General features: G+C 37.6%; 1 protein-coding gene across 5 annotated transcripts in view; it reads left to right on the top strand.

Moving 5' to 3' along the window:
- Mnr (Membrane-bound Notch regulator) overlaps window positions 1-7668 on the top strand; it is a 179762-nt gene extending 172094 nt beyond the window's left edge. For all 5 annotated transcript variants that reach the window (XM_067784834.1, XM_067784837.1, XM_067784835.1 and 2 more), the window contains one exon: window positions 5908-7668. In XM_067784834.1, the coding sequence (XP_067640935.1) occupies window positions 5908-6986 (1079 nt within the window). In that variant the 3' untranslated portion in view covers window positions 6987-7668. The remainder of the gene's footprint in view (window positions 1-5907) is intronic.
- Window positions 7669-10453: the final 2785 nt, after the last annotated feature.

A 10453-nucleotide genomic window follows, 5' to 3' on the forward strand; every position in this document is an offset into this window, starting at 1 on the left:
AATTTGTTGTTGTAGCATAAATAAATTGTAAATATGTATATCTTGTTCTTAATAATGTTAGTAGGTATGACTATATTTGTATTTTTAATCATTAAATAGTAACTAAAGACTTAAAATAGTTAGTAAAACAAAAAGAAACAAGTTGTGTAGCATTTAAAATTTTGCTAATTAAAGTAAAAAATTAATTCATAAAATTCCGTAAAGTCCTCATAAGACTTGTAACCAACTTCAACCTCGTAATGTTTTAGAAATCCACGATTAATTAATGAAGTTTATACTACAATTCGCATGGCATTTACATTTTTATATGAAGTGCGCCATAATTAAAGAAAATATTTGGATTATTGAGTGCTGAATGTTTGTAGTTATTAGAGTAATTGATTTGATAAGTAAATACAATAAAATATGGAAGCGCTAAAATGAATAATGCTTTCTATAGAAGGTGGTAGAAGAAAATTTAGTAGTAATGTTTATATGAATTTTCTGGAGAAAAATTGGTGTCGGCTATATTTGGAAATTAGGGTGAGTAGTGAAGCACAAACACAATAATTGTAAAAGTTCCATTGATTGGCTAATTGGACATGATGATTAAAATGCTTTAAATAGATTTATTACAATTTTTATTATATTTATTTAAATAAATTTATTACTTTACTACTTTTACGAATTATCGGCGGCAAATTTGAAGATAATTTTTTTAAATTTAAATAAGCCGGTCTGTATAATATCGGCCAAACGTGATAGATGATCACGTGCCCGAGTTTCGAAAGATATCTTGGGGACACAATTGAGCCGGAGAGCTGACACCAGTGTGTAGAGCAGGCAGAACATACTATAAACGTGTAACCCGATGGCTCTTAATTAAAGGAAGGGTTTAGGTATGCTGTTTACCGAATCAAATGCCATCCAGATTACTGCAAAGCATTTCAGGAAGAAATTATAGTCGTGAAGAAGGCAGCAAAAGCTTTGTAGGAAGCGAGCTGCAGTCGCGTTAGTGTATATATATTAGGGTGGGTCGATTTGTATTTTTCGATAGGATTTCGGTTCAGGAAAAAAAATTTCCACTACGCATACCCAAAAAAATAATTTTCGAGCCTGCGAAATTTATTTTTTTAAATTTTTCTGACTTTTTTCGACTTTGATTTTTAAGGTTTTGTTCATATACCCCGTATACCCTGTCCGACCCAAAAATGTCCGCTAAAAACGTTGTCGATAACAGTTATTTGAAAAAAAAAAAAACATTTACAGTGAAACGAAAATTTTTTTAGTAGGTCATGGAAAAAAACCTAAAAATCAGAGTCGAAAAGACCAAATCCTATCGAAAAATCTATGGCGCGATATCGGTTAGTAAGTCGACCCAGTCTAATATATATTGATAGTCAGGCGTCGAATAAGGTAATAACCTCACACAGTACTTCACCAAGAAGTGTCCTGGAATGCAAAGAGGCTTTCGAGAAACATCGCTAAGGCCGGACCATATATCTATACAGAATTTCCGGCCATAGAGGAATTGAAGGTAACGAAAGGGTCGATGATTTGGCTGTGCAGCACTCGCTGAATCGACGAAAGATGTCCCAGTCAATTTGGTAGAAATAAAAAGGGAACATGAATTGCATATGATCCATCAAGCAGTATAGACGTGAACAGAAGCGCGGGGCTGCAAACTTTTTAAGATCATGTGCAAATCCTACGCAATAGACTCACAAAATGGCGCATATTTCTGAGGATAAAAGACTTAATACACAGGATGGACATACTAATTGAGCACTGCCTTCTGGCGTCACTTGATTATAATTTAGGCCTCGTCAGCAACAGCAGATCTAGGAAGTTCGATCTGCAGAAAAACGGTTGAGCACGTTCTGTGTTCGTGCCCTGCGTTCACCACGTCAAGTCGTCAGCTATAAGGGACGCAGAGTTGCCTCATTTCGAGGCAGCAATCAAGCAAGGTCCTAAAAACTTCCAGCATTTGCCAAGAGGACGGATTTATTCTTTAACATTAGTCCTGGCGCCTGATTGGGGTTCTTTCGGTTGGTTGTTACACCAATTCTGGTACCACTATGACTTCACTAAGTCTAAAAAATAAACAAATGTAAGGCGCGATAACCTCCGAAGAGATTTTACGCCGAGCTTCTCTTCCAATTTGCATCGTGCTCCTTTTAATTTTTCCTACAAATGGGCGGAACGGGACCTACTTGTTTTATGCTGACTCCGAACGGCATCTGCAAGGCAGATGAGTTTTAGCTGAGAGCTTTTTATGGCAGAAACACACTCAGAGTGCTTGCCAAACACTTTAGAGGGGCGACCCCGCGCAGAAAAGTTTTCTTCCAATTGAAAAACCTTGTTTCTAAAATTTTGACGTGGCTTTGACCGGGGCTATCTTCACACCATGGCGGCCACCAGTCTATGTGAGGTTTTTATTTACCGGCCAGTTCAACCTAACATAATCTAACCCAACTAATCTGTAGAACATTTCCTTTTCGTTGAACTTAAGATTCTCGGATTATAATTTCACTACACCTCTTATTACCATATTTTTCATTTCACTTATATTACGTATGTCCTTTGTCAGTTATTAGGGTAACGTGCCGCCCAACCAGCAGGATCTAGCACCAATAGCGCCCTTGATGCTATTTTATGCACTTATACACAGTACAATTTATCCATTGTTCTTCACTAGTAATTGTTTTTCCTAAACTATTTGTTTTGGCCTTTGCAGCTACCTTTATCAAATATAGAGAACTTTCTCGCTTAATGCAGATTTGCAACAGCTATAACAGAACACTCGTAGAGAAATTGAATGGTTATATCTTCGCAGGCTTTAAAGGAGCGATTCATACACTTAGAGCTGTGCAAAGAGTACCAGTTCTTTACGGCAATCATCTAGTTCTGTATTTTCTCCCTTCAGTTCCTGTGAGAGGGCGATGCACCATGACCAGAATCAAAGACAAATGTGATAGTTGCGGAATTTTCTGCTATCTGTTGTGTAGTGTAGCCTCTGGACTAAAAAGTTATAACCGGAGAATTTATTGTCATAAACACTCCCGATGCTACAGATCCTCTTGATAACAAATACTTTCGCTGGGAAAGTTGGGTTTGATAGGCGGATGTATAGTGCACCTGCGAATTTTTCTAAAAAAACCCCTGATCTCTGCTGCTCTCTAACCACAGTCTACTGTGGACCCGTTTGATTAGAATAAGATTTCTTCTTATTAACAAACTGTGGTCTGATATTGCGGGGTTACTCTCAAAGGCCATACCTACCAGCACAAAAATTTCTTCCGCCTAAAAGCTGATCTCTCTAGTCCATTAAATGTTAAGCACGTCCATCGGACACAACTCAAGTGCTTCCGTTAGAACTACGCAGTCTATTCGATGTGTCTTGTTCAGCCTTTTGATATTGTTGCATATATCTAGGTTGTGCCACCATACGATCAGCTCGTATGTAAATTGGGGCCTTAGCTGATCTAAGGACAGACATATCTTTTGCATTAAATGGCATAAAATTCCACTTTCTCCATCTTATTTTTAAATGCTAGGGTTCCAGTTAACCTGGCTATCTATTAAAACACCAAGGTAGGCCTTGGAGAGACAAAAGTTTGGTAGCGTTAAAGAAAGAAACTCAAATTTGAGGGATTTTGGCTTTGTTACTGAGCAGTATCATAACAGCTCGAGTAAACATGCAGCTCAACTTTTGAAACCTTCAAATCGTCCTTTATAAAATTGCGTTAAACGTGAAAATTAATGGTTCTGATTCTGCTATATTAACGCTACTCAACGCTGCTTAAAGCTCTATTGAATTCTATTGACTTCGAGTAGTATATCGCTCAATGCGACAGCTCGCAATAGTAGGAAGCAAACACCCTCTGAGATATATTACATGTTATTGCTGTTGTTGTTGTTGTTGTTGTAGCGATCAAAAGACTCTACGAATGTTTAGGGGAGCTTTATCGATGTTGATGATCTGTTTTCAGATATAGATCACGTACGTTCAGATAACAAGCACCATTTAGTCACAAGCTCGACCATTTCGGCAACGGTTTAACATGACCACATTGAACCTTCTAGGCCATCCAGTCTTTCTATTCGGTTGTTCTCACCGAAACCATGTAAGCTTGTATAATCTTAATTGTCGTTATCGATGGCCCTTTCCACATCTATGTAGGAAGACTGCTGAGGTAATTCCTTGAAGAGCGGAATTATATTATCAGAATCAAATAAATATTCCGAAAGCATAGGCGGGACTTATATTTAATACACATTTACACTAGTGAAAACTCCAAACTCACTTTTGTAGGATTTGTCTTAATTTTCGCAAAATTTTGCTTAATTTATCTTTTCGGACGTTTAACTTTGGAAGGGAAGAAATAATATATCATGTATCAAAATTATTTTCATCAAGAAGGATGTTATTTTGACAATATTTAATGCGATATTCTGGACGTTTCCAAAACAAACTGCGCCGACCACTGTAAAATTTGCACAAAGTTAATATTGTGACGAATTTTGGGAAATTCCGCTTATATTTGCAACCTTCTGCTAACGTTCGAATCGCTAAACTGTTGAATAAATCACTCCAATATTCAGTATTGCAAACTGTTCTTTATTTAAATTACTCCGGGAGTAGTACTTCACAATTATACTTCACAATCAAGTTTAAATAAAAACTGATTATTTGCTACTCAGCTTGCGCTGTTTTGTACTCCCTGGTGCCTCGTCCGCATACTTCTCCCAAGGTCTAAATATTTCACCTTCTAGAACTCTTGCATCTCCTGCTTGGTAATTAGTTATATGCATGTGTATGTATGAGCAAGAACTTCGGCTGATGATTACATGTGTATGTGTGAGATATCTCTTTACTGAGAGCTGCTGGTTATGTGTGTGCATGTACTTCTCGTCGCCTTCCGTGTACGTGTGTAAATGATGATTAATGTGTTCATGCACACAAGTGTTGTAGCTTGATTTAATGTTGTTGGTGTTGTGCTTTTATTTACTAACAGCTTAGCGATGCTAAAATTCGCCACAATATCTTTGAACATTCACTTCGCAAGAACTTATGCAAAGCAAAAAAAGAACTGTCAACTGAAACAACTGTTCAAAGGACGGCGCCATCTACTGATTTTTTAATGATGTATGCTCTACGCCATTGCGGAATGGTACTCAACAGATCGCATCAATTTGAACTAGCTCGCTGTAGACATATTGGATTATGTATTAGCCTAGCCATTAATATATGTATATTTAGATATATTTTTATGCAAATGTACTTTTAGTATCATGCAATAACCGCTTAAGTCGAAAGAGGAAATATTAGCATTATTATTAAAACGGTATAGCTTTCTGAAGCTGTAGGTACATGTCTCAGTGTTATATGAAGAAGAATTTGTTATAATATGAAATTTTCAATAGCCGACTTGATTGATATATTTTTTTTTGTAACTTCATGCATATATATTACAAACATCCCAACAAGTTATTAAATTAGCCTCTCTAATGCCTTTTAAAATGTTTTCAGATATGAATTAATCGTTTTAATTATAATATGCGGCGAACTTAAGACGTAAGAGGTTATTGCAATAAAGCATAGATTTTACTTATGTGTTGTGTATATTAATGTGTTATTATTTGTATATTTAAATTTTCTTCATAACTAAGTAACTATTTTTCTTTTTTCTTTTTATTCGTTCGTTTTAACGCTTTTGTGACTAAATTTGTACTCAACATTGCTACGCTTCTTTGCAATCTGGATATTTTGCTATGAAACTCGATTAAATGAAACAAATCTTTCTTTGCTTACAAAATTTTGGCAACATATGTACATATGAACACGTCGCACATATGCACAAATAAAAATATATCAATACTCAATTCCATCCGTAAAAAAAATTGTTTGTACGCGCCTGCGCACAGTAAGCAGCGGCACAACACATAACTCTTACAATCCAAGTGCACCGATACCCGATATGGGTGAGAGCAATAATGTTGTTGGTGGTGGTGGTGGCAGCAGTGGTGGTTATAGTGGTGGCGGTTCTGGTGGTCACAGCCTTTATCCCACTTTACCCAATAGTCCACCCGCAGGTGGTTACAATCCATATGGTGGCTATCAACCACACGCAGGCGGATATCAACCACCCGCAGGCGGTCATCAACCATCAGCAGGTGGTGGATATCAACCACCAGCAGGTGGTGGATATCAACCTCCAGCCGGTGGTGGATATCAGCCGCCAGCAGGTGGTGGATATCAGCCGCCAGCAGGTGGTTATTATCCTGGCGGTTATCAGCCTGGTGGTTATGCACCTCCTGGTGGTTATGCACCTCCCGGTGGCTACAATCCGAATGCGCCCGGCTATGGTGGCGGAAACACGCCACAGAAACCAAAAGACAAAGAAGGCGGCAACTTTTTCTCCAAATTTTTCTCAAATCCTGCGGTAAGTCAAGCGGTATCTGGTATAATTGCAGGACAAATTGCAAAAGGTTTGCAAGGCGGGGGAGGTGGCGGCGGTGGCGGTGCTAATGGTGGCGGTACTGCTGGTGGTGGTTACCAGCCAAGCGGTGGCTATACGCCAAGTGGTGGCTATGGCGGTGGAGGCACTTCTTCTAGTGGTGGATCATCAGGCAGCAATATCTTGGGTGGCTTCCTTGGTACTGTTTTAAGCGGTGGTGGTGGTGGCGGCGGCGGTGGTGGCAGTGGCAGCAGTGCAAGTAATTTTCTCGGCAGTTTGCTAAGTGGAGGTGGCAGCAGTGCAGGCGGTGGCGGTGGAGGTGGAAGCAGCACTAGTAACATTTTGGGCAGCTTGTTGAGCGGTGGTGGTGGTGGTGGCAGTGCAAATCGCGGCAGCAGTCCAATAAGCGAAATTTTAGGATCGCGCAACTTTGGCGGTTTGTTTAGCGAGAATCCATCATCTGGCTCCACTCGTTCAACTTCAAGTTCGTCAGGTGCTAAGAGCTATCCCACGCAGCCACCAATCAATCACAACTACAATGGTTGATTGATAAAATAAAATTTTTTTATTATTTTTTAAACTTTATATGAAATTATTTAACATTTTAATTTTTAATGCAATTACAGCACAAATTTATTTTAGAGTGCACGAATTTCAATATTCCTCCCATAAAATTTTTTTGTATGAAATTTAAAGCAATCGCAAGCCGCAAGAACTAACTGATTTTATAAAGCAAAAAATGAACTCATTAAACTCTACTAAAAATCAAAAATGAATACATTTTCAGTTTACAAAATTAAATAAAAGCAAATTCTATCTAAAATTAAGATAATAACAAAAACAATAAATCATAAGTAGAAATCTTATAAGAAAAAATATAAATAGAAATAAATCAAAACAAATCAAATAATTATTTGAAAGAAATTTCTCGAAAGCAATATTGTTTAAAAACTAGCGAAAAATTAATCGCATTATGTAAAATAAAATACAAAACGAAGAACAAACACAATAATTTTACTAAACAAATAGTATATAGAGTAATGTAAATATAGAAATATATACACATACAAACATCTTTAAATAATTAGTAATTTTGAATTTACTAACTTAAAAATTTTATTAAAACAGAGCGAATACAAGAAGCGAAACAAACAAATAAAAAATTGTTGTAAAAAAATTGTGAATTGTAAATAGCTAAAATCAAATAAATAAACAAAATTATATTATACATATCGTTATGTATGTAAATATTTTACACTAAATGGAAAGTATTTGTAAAAGTAAGTACAATCATTTACTTTTAAGTTTTAAGGAAAACGTAACTCAAGGACGTTAGTATGATGTGCACTTTAATAAAATTGACTGCAACAACTAAAATGGACGCCTCAATTAAGCTGACCTATCCGGTTCCAAGTTACTTACTTACTTAGCTTGCGCTTAACCGTTTAAGCGATTATGGCCACTCAAAAAAGGTGCGCCAGTCGCTTCTTATTTGTGTTAACTGGCACCAATTTGTCACACCAAGCGAGTGAAATTAAAATCGTGTTGTTGTTGTTGTAGCAGTAATTAAATGGGGTTACACTGAAATTACAGCCCTTGGTAGGGAAAATCTCGAGACGCTCCAGTACATAGAACCGGCTGCCTTGGAAAGCGATCGTATTTTACCTGGTCCTTCCAGCGAAGTGATGCCGCTCTCATCTGCTGCTTCCATAGGCTGTTTCAATAAAAATACTGCCTTAGCCGGAGCAAAACATTTCATTCGCATAACATGGCCAAGCCAACTTAGCCGCTGCGTTTTAATCCGATGGACTATGTTGATGTCTGCGTAAAGCTTCTACAGTTCATCATTAAATCTTCTTCGGTACTCGCCGTCGCCTACTTATATCTTGAACATTCCCAGAGCAACTTCATCTGATGTTGTCTTGGTGCATGCTTTTGCATCATATAGCTGGATGGATACAATAAGTGACTTTCGTTTTCCGAAAAAGAACATTTATATAATTGCCTACCCAGTCCAAAGTAGCATTTATTGGCAAAAGTGATACTGTGTGAGATCATAGAGCTGATTTTGTTGTTTATGTGAATGTTGGTTCACAGATTAACGAAGTAGATATTTTACTAATTCGAAGTTTCAAGTTACCATAAATTAAAAGCAAATATTCCATACAGTGGCCCAACTAAATAAACGACAAACTCAAAACATTTAAAAATAAAATAAATTCAAGGCGCTATAACCTCCGAAAAGATTTTAGGCCGAGCTTTTCTTCCAATTTGTGTCGTTCTCCTTTTTAATTTTGCCTACAAATTGGCGGGACGGGGCCTACTTGTTTTATGCCGACTTCGAATGGCATCTGCAAGGCAGATGAGTTTTCACTTAGAGCTTTTCATGGAAGAAATACAATCGGGGAGCTTGCCAAACACTGCCGAGGGGCGACCCCGCTTAGAAAACTTTTCTTCTAATTAAAAAAACTTGTTTCAAAATTTTTGATGCTGCTTTGCTCGTGGCGTGAACGCAGTATCTTCGGTGTGATAGGCAGATCACGTTACCAACCATCCACTGCGACCGAATCAAAACATGTATCGAAATAAATTGCTTGTACCATATGTATTTGGAACCACTTAAATTTGAGAAAAGTAAAATGTATAATACCAGGTGACCCTAATCAAAATTAACAGCCAAAACTTTTAATAATTTGTATTATTGAAAATTTAAAGCTCAAGACAAGCTTTTAATAGTTGTCATTCATTCATTATAGTTTTGTTTATTGTTGAGTTATTATAGGAAACTCGACACTCACCATCTTTTCGTCGTTTTCAAAGCAGCCTTTGACAATTCCTAAGGAACTTGCTCGTATGCGCCTATGTCTAACCTTATGTTTCCTGTAAACTTAAAAAGGCTCTGCCAAATGAGATTGGGCAATCCACCAGGATTTGAAACCAAACAAGGCTTCAGACAAGGCGACTGCCATCCACGCCACTTTAACAATACTGGAGAAGACAATTTTAGTAGGAGACCTTACCAGGATGCTGTCTGTTAAGAGAGCGTACAATTACTGGCGTATGCTGATGATATTGATATTACTTGCGTTGTGAGCTCTACCGCCTTGGGAGTAGGTAAGGAAGCAAACAAGTGGGACTTGCGGTAAATGAGGAAAATACGAAGTACCTGCTGTCATCAAGAAAATAGCCAGCACGTTTTTGCCTTGGTAACTTTGCAGCTGTTGTCAGGCATAAGTTCGAAAAAGTAAAAGGCTTCACTTATTTTGGAACCAACAGATACGCAAGCAACAATATCAGTTTTCAAGTCCAGCGAAGAATCACTGATGCCAATAAATTTTACTTTGAAAGGTTTACTGGCCTCTATGTGGCGCTGACGGCTGGCACCGAACAAGACTTAACATAAAAATAGTCCAGCGAATTAAAACATGTAGCCTACGCTGGCTAGGCCATATCAAGCGAATGGAAGATGGTGATCCGGCTTAGATAATAATTTTATGTGAAACGGCCAATGGAAGCACAAGAAAAAGGTGGTCCCTACCTCGTTCGAAAGATCAGATGAAAAACCACTTAAACTCCATTTGTGTGACTAGTTAACGCCAGTTAACCCAATAAAGAAGGGACAATTAAGTAAGTAAGTATATTTTCGGAGCACAATGAGTGCCGTGCAAAAAGCTGGGAGTTCAAATCATAAACGAAAATAAGCTCATATCGAAAGACCATGGTTTTATCATCTAAAGCTATAAAAAACTCGTCCTATACTCTGCGTGTTCGGTCTAGTTAAAAAAATGTATCCGCGGAAACCGAGGACAAGACAAAAATCATAGAAGCAGCCGCCACTAAAAACACACTTTAAATTTTTTCCATTATACGTGTTCTCGGGAAGATTTCTCTGTGCATGAAGAAATCTATATCTATTAATTGAACAAAGCACGAACTCTTCTTCGTTTCGAGTACCGGATGAACTAAATCATAACTTTTTTTGTCAACATACTATATAGTACACATCGATAGAA

The sequence above is a fragment of the Eurosta solidaginis genome, chromosome 4, assembly GCF_040869045.1.
Source record: "Eurosta solidaginis isolate ZX-2024a chromosome 4, ASM4086904v1, whole genome shotgun sequence".
Classification (NCBI taxonomy): domain Eukaryota; kingdom Metazoa; phylum Arthropoda; class Insecta; order Diptera; family Tephritidae; genus Eurosta; species Eurosta solidaginis.